This window comes from Trichosurus vulpecula, chromosome 1 (assembly GCF_011100635.1).
Source record: "Trichosurus vulpecula isolate mTriVul1 chromosome 1, mTriVul1.pri, whole genome shotgun sequence".
Classification (NCBI taxonomy): domain Eukaryota; kingdom Metazoa; phylum Chordata; class Mammalia; order Diprotodontia; family Phalangeridae; genus Trichosurus; species Trichosurus vulpecula.
In genome coordinates, this window is record NC_050573.1 from 177,926,783 (window position 1) to 177,952,626 (window position 25,844).

General features: G+C 37.2%; 1 protein-coding gene across 1 annotated transcript in view; it reads left to right on the forward strand.

The window, feature by feature from the left end:
* Nucleotides 1-25,360, forward strand: part of SMIM13 (small integral membrane protein 13) — a 28,909-nt gene extending 3,549 nt beyond the window's left edge. Inside the window, exon 2 of the mRNA XM_036735800.1 lies at nt 21,480-25,360. Coding sequence (XP_036591695.1) covers nt 21,480-21,676 — 197 coding nt within the window. The 3' untranslated portion in view covers nt 21,677-25,360. The remainder of the gene's footprint in view (nt 1-21,479) is intronic.
* The last annotated feature ends 484 nt before the right edge of the window (nt 25,361-25,844 follow it).

Genomic DNA, 25,844 nt, shown 5'->3' on the forward strand with positions numbered 1-25,844 from the left:
ACCTCTTCTCAGTATTAATATTTCAAATGAATAAAATAAAACATGTAGGATTACAGAGGAAACCAATTTGTATTGAAATAACATTTATCAAAATAGTAAGCAAGTTAACAGCTTCCAGGTGATTAACTCCTGATCTAATCTCATCAGCTGGAATGAGTTCAATGATCACCTCTATGAAAATTCCCAGATCTTCTATATTTAGCCTCATTTTTCTAGACTCTATTAAAAAACTGCCGTTGGACCTCTTCATTGATATTTTATAAGGCATACTCATCATGTCTAAAGCAGATTCATTCTCTACCCCCTAAGGTCCTGCCTTCTTTCTAGAGTGCAGCTGTCCTTCCATTACCAGGTTATATCTAGAAATCATCTTGTCATTTCGTCCTCAATATCACTTATGTTGGTTCATGTCACTCATTCGGCTGTCGCCCTCATTCATATCTTCATCACCACTCCCTTGGACTATCCTAATTGGGTTTTTTTTGCCTACAGTCTGTCTCCTCTCAAATCCCTCCTCCACACAGCTGTCAAGTTGATATTCCTAAAGCACAGGTCTAAGTTTGTCATTCCCCTGCTTATGAAACTCCTGTAGTTCCCACTTGCTTCTAAGAAAAAATATAGACTCCTTGATTTGACTTTTAAAACCTTTCACACTTGGGCTCTAGTCTACTATTCTAAGCTCTTTAAACATCACTCTCCTTCACACCCTCTCAGATTCCAGCCAAACTGGCCTCTGGCTGGTCTGTACCACTTAAGGTCACATCACCTGTCTGAGAGTGCCTTTGGACAAATATACTCCTCTGCCTCAGAATCTGTAACTCAGCTCAACTGCCCCACCCCCCCCTTACAGAAAACCTATTCTGATTCTCCACAGGTGTTGGTTCTACCCTCCCCTCCCCATTACTTTGTATATATTTTATATTACATTTTCTAAATAGATATTGTGCTCCTACTTCCCCTCCTCACCCATATAAGTTCCTGAGGGCAGGGATTGTTTTTTCCCCCATATTTGGAACATAGCAAACATTTGATAAATGCTTGGTAAATTGAATTATGTACTTATATTCAAGCTGTGGTTTATATAGGTTGTGGATAATTAGGATTTTTGGAATAAAGATGACTGAGTTATCTTGATTTTTTTTGGGTGGGGGACTTGCTTTCCTCTAAGTTCAGTCATTTTTCAGTCATGTCTGACTTTTGATGACTCCATTTGCGGTTTTCTTAGCAAAGACACTGGAGTTGGTTTGCCATTTCCTTCTCCAGCTCATTTTTACAAATGAGGAAACTGAGGCAAACGAGGTTAAGTGATTTAATCATACAGCTTTTAAGTGTTTGAGGCCAGATTTGAAGTCAGGAAGATGGGTCTTCCTGACTCCAGGCCAGGCACTCTACCCATTGCCCCACCTGTCTGCTTTCCTGTAAGTGTTTTGTGTTTAAAGATTCTGCCACCTGAGAATATGCATGTGGCTGAAAATGCCAGTAGAAGAACAATAGACTTCCCACAGTCACATGTGAATATGATTATGGAAGTTACTTGAGAGAAATAGTTTTAATTGCTACTGTTTTTCTAGGGTCCATGACATGCCTTTCTGTTGTGATTTAAAAAAAAATGTATCAGGGTACTTTATTAACAAGCATTTATTGTGTATTTGCTCTATTCCTCAAATAGGCAGGCCTTCCTTTTTTGAAATATCGCTATTCACATTACATACTAAATAGCTTTTCTATTTTCAACTGAACATATTCTTTTCTATACCTCTCCTGCATAAAGGTCTGATGTGTTGTTAAGCACAAAAAACTTAACCTATTGAAACACTGAGTAAGAGGCTCACTCTTATCAATTGAAGCAATAAATGACTGAGACTGGGTGTAAAAGATTAGTGAATGTTACTCTCTTCAGAGCATTCAGTGATGAAAATGATGATGTGATAAGAATAATTGAAAGGGTAGATTGATACTCAGAAAAGGGGTAGCCTATAAAGATATATGGTCATCTTTGGCTAACTGGGCCTAGATTAGCCCCCATGGGAATTCCTTGCTGATTCTCATCAGGCAACCTTTTGATCTCAATTTGGCTTCTAAATAGGTTCTCCTACTGGAAGAAGAATTCAGCTTATAAATTATTAAACTGGCATTAAACTGGCTTTTAGTCAGGTGGGCAATATGAGCCATTCTTGCCCTCTCCCCCCCAAATAAACACATCTTATTCACACTCCGTATAAACTAAGCATCAAGATTCCAGCTGAGGGAAAGACTATTTTCATTTTTATTATAAAATTCCTCCTCATGTATTTGATATTTAGTAAGCTTTTGACAAATACCTATTCACTTAGTGAGGAAGTAGAGAAAAACTTGACAACCTTGATGCTTTAGCTCTTTGACTGCCAGTTAGTGTAATAGGTTGTGTTCCAGGACCTTATCTTTGATAGCTTTTTCTTACCCTTTAATGCTGAAAAAAGTTTATCATTAGTGCTGTTGAAGACTTTAGTCATCTATAGTGCTTAAAAGTGTTTGAATTGAATGGATTATTATAGCCGAATATGATATTTGAGGTAGTATGAAAGGTTTACAGAAAGAAGGTTGTACATTATTAGTGCCCATCAATTAATAGCATCTCTCTGCCAGGCTCCCAGAAGATAGTTAGACCTTGATTTAGTTTCCTTTTATGAGGGGGTGGGAGAGGGGCTCTAAGAGACATCTCTTTTTTCCTTTCCTGAATCAGCTTGCATTACTGATCAGTATAAGATAATGCAGAATTAGGTGACTACTTTATAATTGATTTGATAAGCACAATTTATGAAGGTTAGGAATTAATTTTGCATGCAGGCAGGTGGATTTATTTAATTTTTATCTTTCCTGTGCATCTAATATGGTGTAATAGATCAGTTTCTATATAAATTCAGTGCATGCAGAACTTTACACACTATAAAGCAAGTTGTCCTTTCTCTTTCAAATTAGGGTTTGTGAGGTCAAAATTATTTTTATAAAAATACTAAAATTTACCTATTAAAATCTCCCTTTTCCAACTACATATTTGTATGAGGCCAGACTTGCTTTATATACTTCAGTCAAAACAACATATTGAAATAGATTGAATGTAGAAACAGATATGAGAATCCAATTATTTTCAATTAAGCCAGACTTTAAGATTTGCAAAATATGTAAAACTGTCATTTTTGTTACTAGTTTTTTTTGTTTGGAAAATCACATTATTTTTCATAAAGTGTTATTCATGTTAACAGGTAATGAGTTTTTAAATGAGTTAGCATATAAAAAGTTATCCATTTTAATTAATAATACAGTAGATATCAATATACTTAACCCACATAAACACAAGAAGTCCAGTAGACTTGAAAGATAAGCACCACTTGTTGCAGGAGAACTCAGCAGGTATTTCATCCAGATAGTAGCCCTGAGTGAAACAAGGCTGGCAAATGAAGGCCAGCTAACCAAAGTTGAAGCTGCCCACAGTGATGGAGAGTGCTGTGAAGCTGGCATAATTTTCAAAATCAAATCTAGTCAACAAGCTTGTATGCCCACCAAAAGGAGTGAACAAGAGGCTCACAACAATATAATTGCCACTTGTAGGAAAACACCATGCCACTATCATCAGTGCATTTGCTTCCACCATGACAACCCTGATGAAGTAAAAGGAAAATTTTATGAAGACCTGGAGATCATCATTGTGCCAAAAGAGGATAAGCTTATAATTCTGGGTTACTTTAACTCACAGTAGGAGCAGATTATCAGACATAGCAGGGAGTCCTTGGGAGGAATGGAGTTAGAAGCTGCAGCAGTCACTACTGAAGCCTTGTGCATCATGTGACCTCATCACCAACACTATCTTCCATTTACCTAAGCACAATAAAATTTTATGGATGCACCCTAGCAGCAAACATTGGCATGTCATTGGAAGGCTAAGAGACAGACAGGATGTGAGAGTGATGAAGATGATGTGTGGTGCAGAGAGCTGGACTGAATGTAGACTTGGAACTAAACATTCCCATGTCAAGATGGCTTCCAGAAGACTTAATGTCAATGAAGTGTATGCTGAGGAGGAACAGTTCATTCTAACTTTGAGGGAAAGCTGAGTCAACACATGGTTGGCAACAGTGAAGCAGAAAAGGAGTGGGCAGCTTTCAGAGATTTGGTGTACAGCACTGCATTTACTCGTTTGGGCCATAATGCTTATAAATATCCTTATTGGTTTGATGAAAATGGTGGGGAAATTTAGAAGTTGCTAAATGAAAAACAAGAACACCACAGGGTTTACCAACAGGATAGTTCATCTGTCCCTAAGAAAGCAGCATTTAACTCCATCAAAAGTAAAGTGCAAGTGAAGCCTAGAGAAAAATGCAGGATTCTTCACTCAGCAGGAAAGCAGATGAAATTGTTTTATGCTGATAGTAACAATCCAAATCACTTTTATGATACTCTGAAGGCTATTTATGGACCAAAGACCTATGGTATATCTCAACTACTCAACACTGGAGCCACATTAATTAGGGATAAGGACATGATCCTGGAGAGATGGACTGAACATTTCCATAATGTTCTCAGCAGACTGTCTTTAACCAATGCTGAAGCCATTGATTGTTTACCTCAGGTTGAAGTTAATCCCTATCTAGCTGAACTTCCAACTGAAGAAGAGGTTTTAAATGCTATTAGGCCCCTCTTGTGTGGAAAAGCCCCGGTACTGATTTCTATTCCTGCTAAGATTTACAAGGCAGGGGATCCACCGCTCATACAAAAGCTGACTGAAATCTTCTGGGTTATATGGCAAGAGGAGGTTGTCCCCCAGGTTTTCAAGGATATCTCCATGGTCCAGCTCCGCAAAGGGAAAGGAAATCGGTCATCCTGTGACAATTATGGAGGGTGGGTGGGAAATGTCAGAAGCCTTCAACGAGGACAAAAACAGCATCAAAGTCAGCTACCTCGCTGATGGAAAATTATTTAACTTGAGAAGACTACAAGCCAAGACTAAAGTGGAGGGAGAGTTGGTGTACAACTTTTTGTTCCTAGATGATTGTGCATCTGTGCACCCTCTGAGGCTGAGATGCAACAGAGTATAGATTTATTCTCTGATGCTTGTGCTAATTTTGGCCTGACAACCAACACCAAGAAAACAGATTCTCCACCAGCCAGCCCCACAGCATTCTTGCATTGAACCATTGGTTATACTATAGTAAGGGGAGAAATCTTGGATGCTATGGATAAGTTGACTTACCTTGGCAGTATGCTTTCCAGGGATGTACACGTTGATCATGAGGTTGACACAGGCGTTGCCAGAGCTAGCTCAGTGTTTGGAAGGCTCAGAAGGAGAGTGTGGGAGAGAAGAGTTTATTAGGCTGCCTACCAAACTGATAGTTTATAGAGCTGTTGTGCTGACCTCATTGTTGTATACCTGTGAAACCTGTACAGTCTACCAGTGCCATGCCAGGAAACTGAATTACTTTCATTTGAATTATATTGGGAAGATTCTGAAGATCATTTGGCAAGATAAAGAACTAGATACTGAGGTTCTTTCTCATATTGAACTTCCAAGCATCCAACCTCTGTTACAGAGAGCACAACTTGGATAGGCTGGCCACCTTGTCCAATTGCCAAATGTACGTTTGCCTAAAAGACTTATTTCATGGAGAACTCATATAAAGCAAGTGCTCACATGGAGGTCAGAGAAGTGATATAAGGCTATGCTCATGGCTTCTGAAGAACTTTGGAATCAATTGTGAGACATGGGAGAGACACTGGCACAGGACTGCCCAGCATAATAGCATGCCCGCATCAAAAGAAGGCACTATGCTTTATGAGCAAAGTAGAATTGAAGTAGCTCAAAAAAAACCATGAGATACACAGATTTAGAGACATCCCCACTCCAAATGTTCATTTGGAGTATTTGTGCCCAACCTGTGGTAGAGCCTTTTGAGCTTGTACTGGTCTGATCAGTCACGTCATTTTGGTCCTCTTCCAGCATAAAGGACAACAACTGACTGACTGGCACTTTGAAGGAAACTAAGTATTCTTCTGAGAGGTAGAGGTAAGGAAAGAATTGTATTCTAGGCAGAGGGGTAGCCTTGGCAAAATCTTAGACATGAGGTGCAGTTTTGTGTGCGAGGAACAAGAAGGCAAGTTTGGAGGTTTGCAGAATGCATGATTGGAAATAGAAGAGGGAACTACATTGTTGAAGAACTTGGAATGCTACCTAGCTGTCCCAAATAATATACATATCTATATATCCCTCCCTTCACCCCCATAAACTCTTTGTGTGTACACACACAGACACACACACACACACAGAGAGATAAACACTAAGGAACAAGGGTAGATCAGGAGAGGCCTTTGGAGGAGGCTTTAAAGCAAGCTAGGGATTCTGGAAATTGGAAGTGGGGATGAAGTGTATCCTAAATGTTGGGTACCACTTGTGAAAAAGCATAGATTGGTACTTGGAGAGTCCTGTATGGACAGTAAACAGGCCAGTTTCTCAAGGGTAGAACATGAATGAAAGAGGTTGATGAAATAAAGCTGGAAAGGTACATAAGAGCTAGGGTATGTTCAGCTTTAAATGCCAGGCTGAGAATTTCTTATTTTAGTAAAGACTTAGACTTAATAGAAAGTCATTGAGAGTTTGGGCTTTTTTTTTTTAGTAAGAGGGTGACTTGGTCAGTTTTATTTTAGGACTATTTATTTGGGAGCTGTGTGGAAGATTATTTGTTCAGGGTAGATATTGTAACAGGAATAGTTAGGATTGTCACAATAGTGAAGGTGAAGTGGACCTTAACTAGGGTAGCTGGCTGTGTGAATGGAGAAGAGGTGAAGAGGTGTTATGAAAGTAGAATTAATAAGGCTTGGCAACTGATAAACTCTTTTCTTCTTTCTCACCTCCTATGTACAACAACAAGTCCAGTGTTGTATACCAGCCTGACTGGAAAGATGGTGCCCTCAACATAAATAGGGGAATTTGGACTTCTTGGTGTAGAGCCAAGATTGCAGAGTAGAGGAATTACTACAGCTGAGCTCTCCCAACATTGTCCGAACAAGTTTAAAATAGTACCTCATATAGAATTCTGGAGCAGAAGAGCCAATAAAAGGAGGGTGGTGGATGGGTGGATTTTGAAACATTTTTCCAGCCCAAGACGATTTAGGGAGTTGGAAGAAGAGGTATGTGACACTGGGGTGGGGGCTGGCCCAGAACCTCCGTGGCAGCAACACCAGCTGTGAACCTTGGAGGATGCAACAGCAGTAGCTTCAGGAGCTCGCAAGCCAAAGATGGTGAGGGGATTGGACAACTGGTCAGAAAGAATCTACAGGGGACTGTAGTGCTGGGTGCCCTGAGGAGCAGTATCACTTGTCCCAAGGAAGCAGAGACCCCTTGCAGCTACAAGGGTTAAAGAACACAGCAGAGACCAGGAGAGCAATGACTATACCTCTCCCTGCATGACTTTACCTTGGAAACAGCAAAAATTTCCGAACACCCAGAACTGTCTTTGAAAATAGCATTGTGAAAAAACCTGGAACATGGGAATACACCCCCTTTCCTCATCTCTACCCCAGAAATAGAGCTCAACTTTAACCTGAAGTTGAAAGTCATGAAATAGGCTGGAAAATGAGCAAACAACAACAAGAACCTGATCATAAAGATCTATCATTGTGACAGATCAAGACAAAAACTCAGAAGACTATGATGTAAAAATAGCTACAGGCAAAAAGCCTCAAAGGAAAAAAATGTGAATTGGACACAAACCCAACAAGAATTCATAGAAGAGCCAAAAATTTGTTTTAAAAATCAAATATGAGTGGCAAGGAAAAATTGAGAAAAGAAGTAAGTGATGTAAGAAAATTATGAAATGGCAACAGCTTGATAAAAGAGGCACAAAAAATTACTGAGGAAAATAACACCTTAAAAAACCCCAGCAAATTGATAAAAGAGGTACATAACTTCACTGAAAATAACTGCTTAAAAAGCAGAATTGGCCAAATGGAAAAAAGAGATAGAACACCTTAGTGAAGAAAATAATTCCTTAAAAATAAGAACTGGGCAAATGGAAGTGAATGATCTCATGAAACATCAAGAAGTAATAAAAAAAATCAGAAGAATGAAAAAATAGAAAAAAATGTGAAATCTTAACAGAAAAACTGGCCCGGAAAACAAATTGAGAAGAGATAATTTAAGAATTATTGAACTGCCTGAAAGTCATAATTAAATTAAGACATGTAGCATCGTAGTTCAAGAAATTATAAGAAAAACTGCCCTGATATTCTAGAACCAGAAGGTAAAATAGAAATTGAAAAAATCCATAGGTGACCTCCTGAAAGAGATCTTGAAATGAAAACTTCCAGGAATATTATAGCCAAATTCCAGAGCTCCCAGTTCTAGGAGAAAATATTTCAAGGATCCAGAAAAAAGAAATCATTCAAATATTCTGTTGCCATACGATTACACAAGATTCAGCACCTACCACTTTAAAGAAGTGAAGGGCTTGGAATATGATATTCTGGATGGCAAGGGAGCCAGGATTACAATCAAAAATAACCTACTCAGCAAAACTGAGTATCCTTCAGGGCAAAAATGAATACTTAATGAAAGAGAACTTAAACATTCCTAATGAAAAGACCATAGTTAAATAGAAAATATGACTTTCAAATATAAGACTCAAGAGAGGCATAAAAGGTAAACGTGAACAAGAAACCATAAGGGATTCAATAAGCTTAAACTGTTCCTTTAAAATGTTCCTTAAACATTCCTTTATGGGAAAATGATACATGTAAGAACATTATTAGGGAAGTTAGAAGGAGTCCATATAGAGTGCATAGGATTGAGTTGACTATTTGGGATCATCTCGAAAAAAATGTGGGTGAGAAAGAGGGATGTACTGGGAAAGGGGGGAAGGGAGAAGAAGAATGGGGAAAATTATCATAAAAGAGGCATGGAAGGAAGAGGGGGAATTGGTGGAGAGGTAAACAATACTAGAATGTCACTCTCTTCTAAATTTTTTCAAAGAAGAAAGACTGTATCATGTGTGTGTGTGTGTGTGTGTGTGTGTGTGTATATACATACAAATGCACACACATTCAATCAGGTATAAGAGGAAGGAGTGGGGTAATAAAACGGAGAGTGAATAAGGGAGATAGTGGTCAGAAGCAAAACACTTTAGAGGAGGAATTGGGGAAAAAGAAAGAAGGATAAGCAGTAGAAAATAGGATAGAAGTATGATAGAGAGCAACTGTGAATGTGAATGGGATGAATTCACCCATAAAACAAGCAGATAGCAGAATGGATTAGAAATCCAAATCTAACAATATGTTGTTTACCAGAAACACACTTGAGACTGACACTCAGAGTGATCTCAGACAAAACAAAAGGAAAAGCAGACCTAATTAAAAGGGATAAGCAGGGAAAGTGCATCTTGCTAAAAAGAGCCATGGGCAAGGAAGTAATATCAATACTAAACAAATATGCACCAAATGGCATAGCATCCAAATTCTTAAAGGCAAAGTTAAATGAACTGCAGGAGGAAATAGTAAAACTATAGTTGTGGAGGACCCTCAACTTTCCCCTCTCAGCTAGATAAATCTAACCATAAAGTAAATAAGAAAGAAGTCAAGGAGATGAATAGAGTTTTAGAGAAGTTAGACATGATAGACCTCTGGAGAAAACAGAATGGGAATATAAACGAGTATACCTTTTTTCTGAGCTGTATATGGCACTTTCACAAAAATTCACCACGTATTAGGGCATAAGAACCTCACAACCAAATGAAGAAATATTAAATGCACCCTTTTCAGTCCATAATGCAATAAAACTTAAATTTAATAAAGGGCTACAGAAGCATACACAGATAGCTATTTGCAAACTAATGCAATCCCAAAGAATGAGTAGGTCAAAGAACAAATAATAGAAACAATCAATAATTTCATTGAAGAGAATGACATCAATGAGACAACATTCCAAAAGTTGTGGGATGCAACCAAAGTAGTATTTAGGGGAAATTTATATTTCTAAATGTGTACATAAATAAAAAGAATAAAAGAGAGAAAGAACAGATAAATGAATTGGGCATGCAGCTAAAAAAAACTAGAAAAAGAACAAATTAAAACTATCCAATTAAACACTAAAATGGAAATCCTAAAAATCAAAGGAAAAATTAATAAAGTCGAAAGTAGGAAAAAAAACCCATTGAACTAATAAATAAAACTAGGAGCTAGTTTTATGAAAAAAATTAATAAATAAAATAGATAAATCATTGGTTAATTTTAAAAAAAGGAAGAAAACCAAATTACTGTTATCAAAAATGTAAAGGGTGAATACATCTCCAATAAAGATGAAATTAAATAATTAGGAGCTATTTTGCCCAATTATATTCCAGTAAAACTGACAGTCTGAGTAAAATGGATGAATATTTAGAAATTGCCTAAGATTAACAGAGGAAATAGTGTACTTAAATAACTCTATCTTAGAAAAAAATTGAATAAGTTGTGAGTTCCCTAAAAATAATCCCCAGGACCAGATGGATTTACAAGTGAATTCTACACAAATACAAAATCCATTCCTGTGAAAAACACTTAAGAAGCTTAGGAATCAATGAAGCATTTCCTAAAACGACAGGTATCTATGTAAAACCAAAAGCAAGCAATGTCTGTAATGGGGATAAATTAGGAGCCTTCCCAGTAAGATCAGTGGTATAGCAAGGATGTCCATCATCACCACTGTTACTCAATTTTGTATTAGAAATGCTATAGCAATAAGACAAGAAAGAAATTAAAGGAATAAAAACAGGCAATGAGAAAATAAAACTATCACTCTTGTAGATGATGTGATGGTATACTTAGAAAACCCTAGAGAGTCAGCTAAAAAACTAGTTGAAACAATTAACAACCTTAGCAAAGTTGCAGAATCACTGGCGTTTCTTTATATTACCAACTAAATCCATCAGCAAGAGATAGAGAAATTCCATTTAAAATAACTGCAAACATTATAAAACACTTGGGAGTCTACCTGCCAAGACAAACCCAGGGACTATATGAACACAATTACAAAACCCTTCACACAAATACAGATCTAAACAATTGGAGAAATAGTAATTGTTCATGGGTAGGCTGAGCCAATATAATAAAAATTACAATTCTACTGAAGCTAGTTTACTTATGCATTGCCATACCAATAAATCTACCAAAGAATTATTTTATAGAGCTAGAAAACAATTCATCTGGAAGAACAAAAGGTCAAGACTATGAAGGGAATCAGTGAAAAAAAAATGTAGAGGAAGGTAGCCTAGAAGTACTGGATTTCAAACTATATTACAAAGTGGTAATCATCGAAACAGTCTGGTACTGACTAAGCAATACAGTGGTGGATCAGTGGAATAAATTAAGTACACAATACGTAGTACTAAATGACCATAGTAATTTAGTGTTTGATAAACCCCAAAGATCCAAGATTTGGGGGCACAACTCATTCTTTCACAAGAAATGCTGGGAAAACTGGAAAGCAGTTTGGCAGAAATGAAGCCTAGACCAGCCTCACACTGTATACCAAAATAGTGTCAAAATGGGTAAATGATTTAGACATAAAGAGTAATAGCATAAGCAAGTTGGGGGAGCCCAGCTGTTAGATCTATGGATAAGAGAAGAGTTTATGATTAAATGAGATAGGATTATGGGAAGTAAATATATAATTTGATCTCATGAAATTAAAAAGTTTTGTACAAACAAAACCAACATAGCCAAAATTAGAATGAAAGCAGAAAATATGATGGTGGTGACAGGGGGCGGGGTGGGGAGGGGGGGTGTTACAGCAAATTTCTCTGATAAAGATCTTCTTTGTCATATAGGGAACTGAGCCAAGTTTTTAAAAAATAAGTCACTCCTCAATTGATAAACAGTCAAAGGATATAAACTGGTAGTTTTAGAAGAAGAAATCAAAGCTCTAAATCATTATTGATTAGAGAAGTGCAAATTAAAACAACTCTGAGGTACTATCCACTCCTGTCAGGTGAACAACATGAGAGACGAATAAAATGCTAGAGGGGCTGTGGAAAAAATAGGTACACTAATGCCCCTGTTGGTAGAATTGTGACCCGGTCCAACTGTTCTGGAGAACTATTTGGAACTATGCCCAGAGAGCTATAAAATTGTGCATACTCTTAGACCCTGCACTTTAGGTATCTCCTTCTACTTGGAGCCTTTCATGATTCCAGTTGTTAGTGCCCTACCTCTCAAACTACCCGAGATTGAATATTTTGTTGTTTTTTTTTTGTTCTTCATATTCTATATACACTTACATGTGTGCTTCTTGTCTTCCCAATTAGGATGTAAGCCACTTGAGAGAAGAGATTGTTTCATTCTTTGTACTTGTATGCCTGGCGCTCAGCACCATCCCTGGCACATAGTAGATACTTAAATAAATGGTTGTTGATTGAGGGGTTCAAACCAAAAGGAGTGTATAGCTCAGGTTATCTGAAAAGCAAATTGATCAGAATAGTTCAGTCGCTAAGAATTCTGTTTCAGTGTACTTTAATTGTATTATCTTTTGTACAATGTGAGCATGAAGAGACAGCTCAAAGAAATTAACCAGAACTTAGAGTGTATTAGAGAGGATCTTTCTATATGTCTTGTTCTACTAAAGCACAGAACTAGGTATATAGTAAGTTGGTGTTTTCATCTTTCACCTACTACAATATGAGAGCCCAAAGAAGTTTTACATTTTGGGTTAAAAAAAAATTATAGGATAGCCATCCTGATGTGGATTTGTATCTTAAGACCTTTTCTCTACAGGGGTTTAAAACTAAACTCCAGGCATAGTTGTTTTTACATTACCTTAATGGGAGTAGAACTGAAAAGGTCTCAGATTTAACTTGTTAAATGGTGCAGTGATGTAGAGTTTTGAGATCAAACTATTGAGGCTATATAGGAAGCCAAGATGGCATAGTGATATGTAGCAGGGTGGTGGGTTCCACTCTATAAACTCCTCCAAACTGATGTAGAGGGGCAGCTAGGTGGCACAGTGAGTAGAGCACCGGCCCTGGAGTCAGAGGGACCTGAGTTCAATCCAGCCTCAGACACTTGACACACTAGCTGTGTGACCTTGGGCAAGTCACTTAACTCCAATTGCCCTGCCTTCCCCCCCCCCCCAAAAAAAATCCAAACAGATGTAGAAGATGCCACAGTTCATATGCATATGAGGAAATGCAGTAAAAATCACAATGAGTCATTTATTCAACTTAGCTTGACGTAGGGAGACAGGGAGATCTGTAGACACTGGGAATGGGGTCCAGGCAGGTACACTTCAGTGCTCAGGGAAAGTCCATGCATCATGGGGAGAGGGAGCTTCAGACTCATGTTGGGCACCCTCAGACCCCTATCATTTCACTGTAACGTTGCAGTTCAGGTATGAACTGGCAGCTTTATTGCGGGCTACCCAGCTCCAGGTCACAGATCCAGGTGGAGTAAGAAGGGGACCTGTGGGGTAGGCGAGACCCTGGGCCAGTGTACCCATAAAGGAAGAAATTCAAAAGCTGGTAGTAGTAGTGGTGTGGCTTAGACCCCAGGCTTTGACCAGCATCTAACCTGGCCTACAGAGGAATGACCAAGGCAGGAATCCCAGACCAAAGGGGAATGTACAGTTCTGCCACAGTGAACCAACAGAGGTTCTCAGCTGGCTGAAAGGGCAGTGTTCAGCTGCTGTCTTCTTTTTTCTCAGATCCAGACTTTGCCCTGAATCAGACCACTCTTGGAGCGCTGAAAGCTTGCAAGTTCCCAGCCTGTCCCAGAAATCCTGAAATAACACAACACTTAATATCCTAAGAAACGTGAACAGGAAAAGCCTAACCCTTCACTCCAGAAGTGTAGCAGAGCCCAGCCCTAATCAAGTCCAAAGGCAGGAAGTACAAAAATAATTGTAGCTCTTTTTGAGATTGCAAAAAATGAGAATTTGAGCAATGGTCCATAAATTGAGGAATGAACGAACAAGTTATGGTATAGAAATGCGATCAGCTATTATCAGGATATAATGACCAACCAAGATTCTAGAGGACTAATGATGAAGCATACAACCCGCCTCCTGATAGGTGAGTGATGTAGAATGCAGAAACTTTTTTTGGACATGGCCAACGTGGAAATTGTTTGGATTGGCTATACGTGTTTGTAATGAGTTTTTTTTTTTCTTGTGTTCTCAGTTTTAGAGTTGGGGGAGAAGTTAGAGTGGGAGGGTAAAAGGGAGGATCCGATTAAAATGAATAAAATGTTTTTAAAGTAGGTCAAATTATAGAGACTTTTGAGTGAGCAACTTTCTAATGGCTTAAGTCTTATTTAAAATAAATGATCCCTTTTGTTTCAGTAATTTAAAGACTCAAGTTTATCTAGTTCTGTTGAAGTTTTGTTCTGATTTATTCAAACCTAACCCACATGAAAATAAAGCCAACTAACTATTTAACTGTTTTTTACTTTATTGAAAAAATTGAGGCCATTAGGAATGAACTCTCCTCCCATTCTCTTCATCTCAAGACCCTTTAATGCAGTCATTCTGTCTTTTCCCTGGTGTCTGGCAAAAAAGTAGCCTTTTTTTGCCAAGGCTATCACCCCTACATGTGCACTTGACCATCTTCTCTACCAGATTGCATCCACAAAAATCTTCCGTACTCTGAAATCTTCATCCTCCCACTGTCTACTGGCTATTTCTTTATGATCTTCAAACACTTTGAAGTTATCCACTTCAGAGACCCTTTCTTCCTTTTACATCTTCTGCATGAATCATTTCCTTATCCCTTCCAACTGCTATTGCCCTCCCTTCAAAACTGCCTGGCATTTAAGTACTTTGTATATAGGTTTACTTACTTTATATTTACACTGGACATACTTATGTTTGTACTTGTCTTCCCCATTAGAATGTAAACTCTTTGCAGTTAGGTATTGTTTCATTCTTTGGACATCTAGCTACATTGGAGATGCTTAATGAGTAATTTGTTGATTGATTAGTAGTAATAGTTTTTAACTCAAATTTGTTCAGACTGTTAACTAATTTAAAACAAATGTCACAATCAGACTTTTAAAATCTGTATCTTAAGTTATCCTTATTATTGATAGCTATTTGCCTTATATGTAAATTCACTAAGATGTAAGCATTTCCTGGCTAATCTAGCAGTCTGGAAAAGCTTTCAGTATGGGTCTGTCTTCTGAGAGCCCAATCTAGCTAAGTCAAAGATGTTAGTTTATCATTAGATTTGTCACAAAATGATAAAATTTTTGCCTATCGGAACTCTTAAAAAATTTGATAAAGAGTATTGCAGCTCCAGGTAACAGAAGGAAACTACTCACTGTTCACACAAAATCACAGATCCTTTAAATACTTAAAATACTTCATTAAGATTCATTTGTATCATTAAAGTGAGAAACGTTCTATGGAAAAAAAAAGGAAAGGGATTAAAGTGCATCGTTGAAGTTACAAAATTCCTACCTTGTAATTAGCTTCGTGGTCCAAAGTTAAGACTTTTTACTTCTTGTTCTCATAATTTACAGACCAAATCTATTATGAAGATATAAATTTACATATAAATTTATTACATAGAGTTAGAAAATATTACCATTATATAGTGACAGCGATTTTGAATAGAAAGACCTAAAAAAAATGTTAGGATCATCTCTGTCCAAACCCCCCATTTTATGAATGAGGAAACAGATACCAACAGAAATAATTGTCCAAAGTCAATCAATTAATTAACAAGGATTTATTAAATGCCCTCTTTGAACCAAGCACTGCTCTGGGCACTGTGGTTACAAGTACAAAGAATGGAACGATCTCTCCCTCCCTCGAATTGTAAGTTTACATTCTAATGAGGGAGATAACAAGAACATATAAACATACATATGGCATAAATATGAAATATGCCAAGTAGTTAAATACTGCGTAGTTAGAAAGGATAGCACTGTGGCATGGGTGATCAGGTAAGGCTTTATGCTTTGAAATACTGAGTAATGCTGAGATTACAAACCTGAGGTGGAGTTTGTAAGAGGAGTATGGTGATAGGAATAGCAGGATTTCCCAACTGATTGGGTATGGAAGTGAGGACGAGTGATGAGTTGGTAATGCTGGAAGACTGGAAAGATGGGCTATGGCTTACCTTTCACAGAAATAGGGAAGTTTAGAAGAGGGGAGGGTTTTGGGGAAAAGTTAATGAGTTCAGCTTTGGAAATTTGAGGTATCTCCAGGACATTCATTTTGAAATATCCAATAGGCAGTTGGTAATGCAAGATTGAAACATAGCTTGAGGGGGATGGATGATATAGCGTAGTAAAGGTTTGTAACAGGGACAGGAGAGATTTGGTTATGGCAAATAACCTCTTTGCCAGAGATGGGGGAAAGTGGATGTTAAGGGGTTTTGAGTTGAAGAGACTAGGAAAAGGACCTCACTTGGGCCTCAGTTTTCTAAGTAAAGAGTCAAGACCCCCAGATTGTTGGGGAGCAGGGAGCAGAGGGGGAGGTGTGGAATGTTTGAGGAAAGAAGAGAAGGTTGGAAATTGCTTCTGCAAAGAGTAAGATAGGAAATTGATTAGAGAGGAATAAGAAGTCTACTTTGATGTTTTGAGGCCCCGTTTGAGACTAGATAACATGATTTTGTAATATATTCAGCTTGGTTGTGAGACTTCTGCTAGCTGCTTTAGTAGTTATATAGTTTACAGTGGAATAGAGATCCTAAAGAGCTATAGTACATTCATAGATACTTCATGGGCTGGAGTAAGATGATAGAGTGTAGACTTAGAATCAGGATATCAGGATTTAAGTCTCAGGTATTGAGACTCAGTGAATCACTTGATTTTGTCTCTGCATCTTCTTTTGTAAAATGAAGATAATACTTGAACTGCCTCCAAGTACTGTACAGATAAGAAATTATTATTAACCTTTAGCAAGGCATCATATTGGGGAAAGGGGAAGATAAATATGACATAGACCCTTTTCTTAAACTTAGAACCTAACTTTTGGGGTGGAAGTCTAAATGAAATCACAAATGTTGAACAATGTGGTGAGTGCATGGAGAAGAATCTCACAGGATGAGGTTCTGAAAGATCCCTGACCTTTTTTCACACACACAGACACACCACTCCACCCCTTTGTCTTTTGGGTCATGCTCTCCTGAGTCTTTCTAGAAATGGAAGGAAGGATGTGAGGGGGTGGACTGAGCAAAAGGGAGGCTAGAAGACAGAGGATTTCATGGGATACCTTCCTTACAATTTTTGTAAGACCGCACATGGTGGATTCTTTCCCTTCCAAGCACCCAAGACAACCCTCACTAAGGATTCTTAGCCAAATAATTCCTATGTTTTCTACCCAGATGCTTTCCTTTTTGCTGCTTCTTCATGCCATCAGGAACCTCATCGTCTAGCAAGATTGCATCAGCCATGGGACTCACACCTCATCAGTACTCTCTGTCCTGGGACCCCTCTGATTGGAAGGAGAGAAGAGCTCACAAAGCCTCCATATAAGGAGGGTGCCCAGGCCAGCCATCTCTTACTTCCCACCTTTGGAGTTATCTGTTGTTTTCCTGTGCTGGATACCTTTTTCCCTCACTCCTTCTTTCATTAGCTTTTCAGCTTCCTTTTGTCTGTGTTGTCTTCGTTAGATTGTAACCTTCTTGAGGGCAGGGACTATCTTTTTTTCTGGTGTTTGTATCCTCAGTGCTTAGCATAGTGCCTCGTACACGTAGTAGACACTTAACAAATGTTTATGCCAGCTGTGCTGTTTTAGGAGCTTGATTTGAGACTAGGCCTTAACACATGCCAGTGATCCTTGAAACCTTTGAATTGAAGACATATGATAAAATTAGAGAAGAGTAAAGTATTGCTACAGACAAAGTGCTCTGAGAAATTTGAATAGGAAGCAGTTCTGTGTTAAGCCATTGGTCTTTAGAACTTTTAGCAAACATTAAGGTGCTACTTTGATCAGAATTTTGTGGTAGGCCTTCCCTCCTATGCTTGTTACAACTGCTTTGTATGAGTTCCCAGAAATATAAAGTGATGGTGAGGTGCCTTTAGAGTTTTGAAGAGTTCTGCTGTTGCTCTCTATGAATCAGTAGTATAAGCCAGGTGGTACAGTGGATAGAATGTGGGATGTGGAGTCACAAAGACTTGAGTTCAGATCTGATTTTAGACACTGAACAAGTCCCTTAACCTCTGCCTCAGTTTCTATAAGATTGCGATAATACCTCTTACCCTTCCAGGGTTGTTGTGAGAATATAGTGAGATAATATTTGTAAAGTGCTTTGCAAGCTTTAAAGCACTGTGTATGTAAATGCTTGCTACTGTTATGTAGTAAGGCCTGTTCCCTCCCTAAAAGAAAGTCAGTTCTCTTTTACCTTGACACCTTCATTCTGGTCTCTCTCTACTTGGTCCTTGATGACTCCTTCATAACACCCCTGCACTTCCCTTACACAAGATTTTCTCATCAGGCCTGTCTGATTGACCTTTTCTGGTTTGCATCGCTAGAGTCTGACTTTGCTTTAAAAGGATGAAGAACAGTTCTTTTGTACCCCAGAAGAAACTCCAGAGTAACTGAGAAGGCATAATGGTGGATGGGCTGACATTGGTCTTCCTATCTTCAGCACAGTAAATCTGCATCATATCTTGTCTTCCAACATGAAAAACCAGCCTCAGGGAATCTGACTTCCTTCTTGTGCCACTGCTTTGGAGGGAAGAAAATTGGAGAACTCACCAGAGAGCTTTCTCTCCAGAAAAAAGAAAAAGATAGTTCTTGCCCTAAAGTTATAAGTTAAAGTTTTGTTCTGTGGGCCCTGTATCTCCTGAATTTATAAAGAATTAACTAGAGACTGCCCTTTCATTATAAAGTCCTTCAAACCTGTCCAAATTTGTCTTATTTGGAATTGATTTGTATTGGCTGGCTCCTATTAGAAGGCTAAATATTGGATGAATAAAAGTTTAGGTAACATAGTCCATGCTTTTGTGGCTACTAGTTTAGTAAGGGGAATAAAAAACAGAGAATCCAGGCTATGATTCTGGATGAGCAGTTTACATTGGGTTCTTGGTGCCCCAGGGAGTAAATTGGCATGACATTCTTCAATCAAAGACTTACTAAAACAATAACATTTTGTATGTCTCTCCATTGCCATTTGCATTTGTGAGATGATAAATTATTTGCTGAATGCTTTCCTAACAAAAATGTTTGCTTGTTCTGGAGCAACATCACAGTAACTTTTTTTTTGGAGGGGGGAAGGCAGGGCAGTTGGGGTTAAGTGACTTGCCCAAGGTCATACAGCTAGTAAGTATGTCCAAGGCCAGATTTGAACTCAGGTCCTCCTGACTCCAGGGTCAGTGCTCTACTTAGCCCAGTAACTTTTAATGGTCCATATACAAATCTTTTCTCCTCCAAAACCTTTGATGCCTTATCATGGTGTGGTGCCCTTGGGCTATGCTTAGGCAATATAAGTTCTGGTGAGTCCTATAGAACTGGAATAGGATTTGTTGGATCATCTGATGGACAAATTAGCTATGGTCAGAGAAGCTTTCCTCCATGTGAGGATTTTTTGTAGCAGGCTACTTAAGGCGTAAAGAATTATGATTTGAATCAGTAAAACCGTGGAACTATGACATGTGGAAGGATGATATGGTTATCTAAACCACAGTGTAAATCATGTATAGGATAAAAAGAAGCCCCAGAAGCAGAGTATGCTTACTTTGGAGATAGTCTGGTTTTGGAGGAATGTTGAATTTGGAGTCTTGGAGGAAGCTTGGGTTTTAAGTCCCAGTTTTAAAACTTCCTGGCTTTGTGACCATGGGCAAGTCATTTACCCTCTGAGTCTGTTTCCTCATTTGTAGTAGCTACTACAGAGTTCCGTTAAGTTTCATAAAGTGGGAGAATGGAGAGGGATTGAGGTGTAAGAAAACTAGAAAGGTAGGAGGGGACCAGGTTGTAAAGGGTGTCCGGAATTTATTGAATAGTGAGGTGACATGGTCAGATCAGTGCTTTGTGAAGAGTAAATTGACAGCTGAGTGGAGGATGGACTGTAGTAGGGAAAAATTTGTGGCATGAATACCAACCACTAAGATGTTGTAGAAGTCTAGATATGAGATAAGGAGGGCCTGAACCTAGAATGGTGGCCCTGTCAAAGAAGAGAAAGGAGTATGTTTGAGGAATATTACAGAGGTAAATCATCAAGAGTTGGCAGTAGACTGGATATGAGGGTGGAGTAAGGGAGAGTGAAGAGGTGTAACCTAGGTTGCATATCTGGGTGATCAGTGAGCATTTGGAGGGAAAGATAATGAGACCAATTTTGGCCGTGTTTGAGTTTTATATGTCTATCGGACTTCAGTTAGAGATGTCCAATAGACCTTTGAAAATGCAAGACTGGAGGTTAGGAGAGTAATTAGGGCTGGATTAAGATCTGAGAAGCATTAGCATACAGTATAGTTTATTTAATGTTAATTAGAAAACTTGAAGATGATTGAGTGGGGTATAATGTTTAGGCCTGACATTTCAGTAATACTTTGGCATCGTGGTATTCCTGTTCATCCTTTGTTTGGGAGATAATTATGAAACAGGTGCAGGTGTGAAGTACCTGATATTAGAAGTACAAAGATATAAAAAATTGCCATTGATATTAGCATCCTTGCAGGTGTGTTTAAAAATATATGGGGAAAATCTGGGTGCTACTCAGATTTCTTAACAAAAGTACTAATCACTGGACTATGCAACAGTCCAGGACTTTTGTGTGAAATTTTGGATAGTTTGAAGTAAACAAGATCAAAGAAATGACAGCAAGAAAAAAAATTCTGGAAGCTTTTGTTTACTTTGTGCCATTAGAGTTTCAGAGCAACCAAAAAGAGTTAGGCATGTGTTATATTGTCTGATTTTTAAAAACTATTAATCAGCTCTCAAATTTAAAGTAATATTTGATGAAACTGTTAACACGATAAAAGATTAGACCAAAATAAAGAATAAAAATCCTCCTCACGATAGTATTGTAATGTTGTCCTAAGCTACATAACAGGTAACTTCAGCAAAACTTTGCAGTATTTTCATAGCAATTCCACTAGGATTTTGAAATAATTTTTATATGAAATTGCTGAAGATTCAGGTATCCTAGATTTGTTAATATATCTTGTATATATTTTCTCACTATGGAAGCTCCTAAATATTTCTAAATTTAAGTGGGGCTGGGGCGAAGATGAGAAATGATTTATACTGTGTTGAATTAGATTCCTTCAAAACTTTTCAAATTCAGAATTAGTTTGGAAGTTTATTATAAGGATTTTCGAAAGAACACATCTTCACACTGAATCTTGAGGACCGGGGAGATGGACTAATATGTGCTCTCTTAGTTATTTTAATCTTCCATTATTTTTTAAATAAAAGAAACTAGCTTGCTTATTTGAAGTTAAAAGGAGGTCTCATCTCTATCAAAATTTCAGAAATCATTCTATTCTAGATTGATGGTATTTCATGAAATAATTTTTTAAAAAATGTTTTATTTCTGCAGGTTGGTATGTCGTTTGGCATCTGTTTTTGTCCAAATTCAAGTTCCTCAGAGAGCTAATAGGAGACACAGGATCCCAACAGGGAGATAACGAGCCTTCAGAGTCTGAAGCAGAGCCGGAGTCTCCACCCACTCCCCAGAGGATGAGACCCAAATCTGTCTGGCATCGGAGGCCACCTGTAGAAGAAACCTCAACCTAACATAGCAGCACCTGGGGCATTTCTCCTTAAGAAATGATGAAAGGTGGTTGCTTCTGTGTGACTCAATGGTTTTAAGATTTACTGAGATTCTGACTAAAGAACTTATATTCTTGGATTTTAAATGCATAACTATTTTAGGCATCTAGAAGAGGTTTGCATGAAAGCCATATAGAAATAAAGGGAATAAAAACCAAACTAGACCATTGCAAGTTTTTCCATCTTAAAAAGTAGTACCACTTCCTGGTTCTTTGATTTATTTTCCTTCTACTGGTCTATGATAAATGTAAAAGCAGTAGTTTTCTTTATAGCACAGAAATTATTTATTAGCAAACTTGGTTTGACCCTTTGTTGATTTCTCTTCTTAAAATATATTTGTTTCTATGTGATTTGTTCAAAAATCCATGATCAGCTGAATGGGATTTCTTAGAAAGAGGTTTCATCACTCTTTTATATAGAAGGACTTAGTGCTAAATTCATTAGTTGTGTGGAGATATAGTCCTTAAAATTTAGTGAGATGATTGCAAAGGTCTTTTTTTTTTTATTTGAGAGAGAAAAGAGGGTTAGATTATGGTAGAGTTAAAACTTGCATACATGTACAATGATTTGTTGTTAGACTTCCATGTTTGTCTTAGAACTTCAGACATGGTGTTTGCCAGAGATAAAAAGATTTATGGGTTAATTATCTTCACTGTTCATTTTCCTCAATTATTACTTGCCTCTTTCAAGTACTAATAACATATCCACCCCACTATATAATATCTAAGTATTTTTTGCATTATATATTTGGTACCAAATATCTTTTTTTCTTGTTCCTGTCAAACTAGTTATCTTAAATTTTTACAGAACTTCGTATACCCCACTTTAATCTTTTATAGTATTATGTAATCATTTTGGGTAGTTCATGTTTCATGATGGTGGTATACTTGTTTAATGGTGCAGTTAATGCTTCCTGAATTTTTCCTATTGCATATGAGTTTTATCAGTGTAACTGATTAAATTTTTTATTGTGGCTATTCAGGAATTCTGAAAAAAAATTGATCCAAAGACCATAATTTTTTATTTTTTTGCCCCACATTTTGTGGGGAAAGATTAACCTTAGAATTTATGTTTTAGGACAATCTGTCTTGTGCTTGCTTTTTTAAATAATCCCTTGGTTGAATTTTTACTTTTGTGTTACTGGTGTCAAAACACTGTTTCTGAACAGGTAAACATATAAATCATTAATCCTGAATTTGTGGGGTGACTTGTGTAAAGCATAAGGGAAACTAATGTAATCACCTGAATAGATCCATAGTTCTGAGAAAAGAACAATCCAGTTGAAAATTTTGTAGTTAAATTATAATAACTAGATTCTTCATTAGAACCTGTGCTGACCGTACTTAGCTGAGAAACACTAAATGACTAGTAGCCTTCTTTTTGTGCCAGTGTTATTGTAGAATGAATATCTTTTGACTCTTCCCTGAAAATTATAGAAGAATGATCATTCCAAAATAATTGCTTCCATGTCAAGTATTTTTTTGGGACAGGAAGAAAAGAATGGCAAGGGAGGGTGCTATGTTCTGACGCTCATGCTACAACTTTGCTTCATTTTGGCAGGGTTATAATTTTCAGGAAATTTTGTACTTAACCTTTTTTATATTGGGTTAGGAGAGAATCCCCCAAAACATGGATAACTCTTGCCCCACTCATTAAGTCATAGTATCTGAATTGATCTTACTACCTGTTCTACTTTTGGGCCAACTCTGTTATTAGGAGGCTTATCCTTCAGTTAGCCAGTATCTAGTTTGTCAATATAATTTTGTGGAAAAGGAATCACTGATCTTGGTAATATAAAATTCCTCTAGCTATAAACTGACATTGATTGGTTTGTTAATTCAAGATGTTAGATTCCCACATTTCTGAGGTCACAGTGTAGCTTAATTGAGTTTTCCTAGTTTTTTTCATGATAAGTGAACCTTTTCTCTCCAGGGCTGTCCATTTTTAAAGGAAGTATCACACTTCCATATTATATTATATCATATTATACTTTTAGCCTTCAGAACACATATTTCTAGCCATATTCTTAAATGGAATAGAAAGAGAAATGGATGGCAAATCCTATATCCTTAGTGGAGTAATAACTTCTATTTTCTTATTCTGTTGGCAATTCTTTTTTATCTGAATAACGCACCCCCTTTACTATACCTTCTAATCTTTTAAGAAGAGCATTAGGAATAGCTCATAATCATTTTTAAGTTTCAGAAGTTTTATTGCTGTAAAATATGTAAATCAGAATATTACTTCATTAGTTGAATTCTTGTATGCTTAGCATGATGGTGACCTTGACCTTCAATTTATGAGAAAGCGGATGCTGATTCTAGAACTGAATACTTATTTTAATCAAGTGTATAGTACTATGGAAAGTAATTCTCTAGTTCAGAGTTCAAGCTTTGTTTCTCTTCCTTCTACCTAAGAGGATATGTGTAGCTTTGTAGATTGCAGTCATTTGAATGAAGATTAGCCAAATCAGTTGCAATGCTGTGAACTAGATGCCGATAACACTAATCCTTTGAATAACACTGTTAAATAATGCTCTTGATCTTTATAGTAAGCTAATGTTAGTATTCATAGAATTTGAAATCTTTCTAATGAATTTGATAATGAAGATGGAAATGCATTATGGGAATATGAGAGAGAACCAGTTCAGAGACTTTTGGCCAGTGTCCTATGATACCTAACTGTAATGGACTGCTATGTAAGTTCACAAAAACCTGTCAAGGTTCTGTTTTAGTAAAAGTATAGAACTTCATGAGGTCTGAGTTCTGAAAACATACTACCCTTTTAGAATATTTTGACATTTTTACCAACGTACATTTTGTAAAATGCAAAACATAGCTCATCTTTTTATTTTTAACAAAAGAAAAATCTTAAACACAAATCATTTAAATTAATGATATAATCTTTAAAAAGTAGCATTTGTCTTAAAAAAATATGCCTTAGTGTCATACCCCATTTAGTGAATGTAACTTTAGATTTTTGTTTGCCAGACTTCAGATATTTCCTTATTTGAAGTTGCCTCTTAATAAAGTGAACAGCAATCACAATACATACTGTACAAAGCAGTTATTGGAATAGGTTTTTGCTATGAAGTCTAGCCTAAACACTGGGTATTGTCTGCTTTCAATAATTAGATAAATTATGGTTTTGAACCTAGAAAGCATAAAGAGTTTAATTCTCTTTTAAATCTATTAGTAGAGGGTTTAAAAAAAATGTGTTAACAAGCACTTGCTGACTTTTATTTTATGGTGAATGTTTAACATATATCCAAAAGCTTAATTCTATGCAGCTCATTCACCAAATACTGCTGCTGTGGCTACTTACAGTAAATACTGTGTGATGTGCTGCAAAACATTGTCAACTTGCTGCTTGATGTTAGGTTTACATTGAATTAGACTTGTGTTATTATAGTACTTTTTTGTACAAAGATATATCCTATCTTTTGGAGATGTTGAGGAATGTGTATAAGTGGTTATTTTGCCTCTTCAGTGTTCAAAGTGATAACTGTTAGATATTGTACCTGATACTTTTGTGGTTTGTCTTTATCATCATGTTTCTTTCAACTGTTTCATTTTAAACTGACTTTACATAAAATAAATAAAAATGGAAAGCAACTAAATAATGTAGATGTCTAACATCCTTAAGGTACAATGAATAAATGTTGGATTTATTCGTTGGTCCTGGAATAACTTGAAAGCTTGGTTTTTGGTCCTGGAATTATCTGAAAGTTTCTTTTAGTTTAACCAGTTAGCACTAATGATTAGCTGGCCTAGCATTGATAGTTCTTGGTAAGCGTAAAACCACACAGCAAAAACCAAAGTAGTTGAGCCTAAAGACTACCAACATCAATCAACTGTAAGAGTTTATACTTTATCAGTATAACGCTTTATTGCTTACTAGTGAGTCTTCTAACACATTGAATGGCCCTTCTCTCTCTGAATTTCCATTAATGAACTAGGCAGCTACTTTCAGGTAAAAGGCAGCAGCCTGGATTCATAAATAAACAACAGAATATACAGACACCTTAAGGGACCCACATTTTGTTATAGATGACATTTATATGGCATATCATCTTATCCACTGAGGTTTATTTATGTTTTCTCTTTGGTCACAGTTACCTTGTGTAGTAAGC